Source organism: Trachymyrmex septentrionalis, unplaced genomic scaffold, assembly GCF_001594115.1.
Source record: "Trachymyrmex septentrionalis isolate Tsep2-gDNA-1 unplaced genomic scaffold, Tsep1.0 scaffold9, whole genome shotgun sequence".
Classification (NCBI taxonomy): Eukaryota; Metazoa; Arthropoda; class Insecta; order Hymenoptera; family Formicidae; genus Trachymyrmex; species Trachymyrmex septentrionalis.
Window position 1 is genome coordinate 928286 of NW_017306091.1, and position 991 is coordinate 929276.

The window sequence follows — 991 nt, forward strand, 5'->3', positions numbered from 1 at the left end:
TTTCAATAATACTTACGCTAATTATCCGAAATCCATAGAAAGCAAAGAGTATCGCAAAATATATAAATAAAGAGAGAAGTATTCCATTATACGTATCTTCAATGATATCAATAGCTCTATGAAAGATATTTTATATACCAAATATGTTCAATCACATATTTTGTACAGATTATCACATATATGTTTTCTTACAAGTAACAAACCTAAGCAAACGTATATGTTTTTCTATGCAGCGTTTCAGCATTTTGGGATAATTTTTGTATTTATCCAAATGTTGCATACGATTTTCAAGAATGTCTAATTGTCCGCATATATGAAAAACCACGAGACTGAGAAAATTGTCCACTCCAGTATAGGCCATCATACCGATAGCTACATAGATTGCTTGACTAATAAATGTTAATTCATGTTGCGGCCTTTTTGTTATATCGTAAATATAATGAGATTGTAAAGGCATTGGTATCCTTCCTGGATCAGTAATATTAGGTGTCAGTCTCATTGTCACTCCAAAAATAGGCAGCACAGAAATAAAAGACCATTGTAATCCCATTATGCAGTAAGAACAAATAATAATTATTCGTGCAGTTTGCGCTCTTCGTATCATTAAATTTCTCTCTTGATCATTTTTTATTTTTATCCAATCCTTCATGATCATGTTTAAAATCGGTATAACAGCTTAAAAAATGTAATTAAATAATTTTATGCACGTTTTACAGCATAATAAAGATATGTTAAAATTAATCCTAAATCATAAAAAACATATGAAATGGCGTTATATTTAAAAAATTTTTTAAAGTTTAAAGCATAATAATATTATAATTTAAAATCAGAAATATTAATTAATCTACGACAAAAGTATCATGGAAATTTAATAATTTTATTTATATGTGTATAAATGTAAATCTTTTTTATTGGCATAAATGTATGTATACGTGTTTATGTGCATATACTAAAAAGATTAATATAATATATTCTTTTTTATAATTTATAT

At 26.2% G+C, this 991-nt stretch overlaps 1 protein-coding gene across 1 annotated transcript in view; it reads right to left on the reverse strand.

Moving 5' to 3' along the window:
* LOC108755606 (odorant receptor 13a-like) overlaps positions 1 to 655 on the reverse strand; it is a 2800-nt gene extending 2145 nt beyond the window's left edge. The window contains exons 1-2 of the mRNA XM_018498721.1: positions 204 to 655; positions 17 to 116 (exon numbers count right to left, since the gene is read on the reverse strand). Of these exons, the coding sequence (XP_018354223.1) occupies positions 17 to 116; positions 204 to 655 (552 nt within the window). The remainder of the gene's footprint in view (positions 1 to 16; positions 117 to 203) is intronic.
* Between the last annotated feature and the right edge of the window lie 336 nt (positions 656 to 991).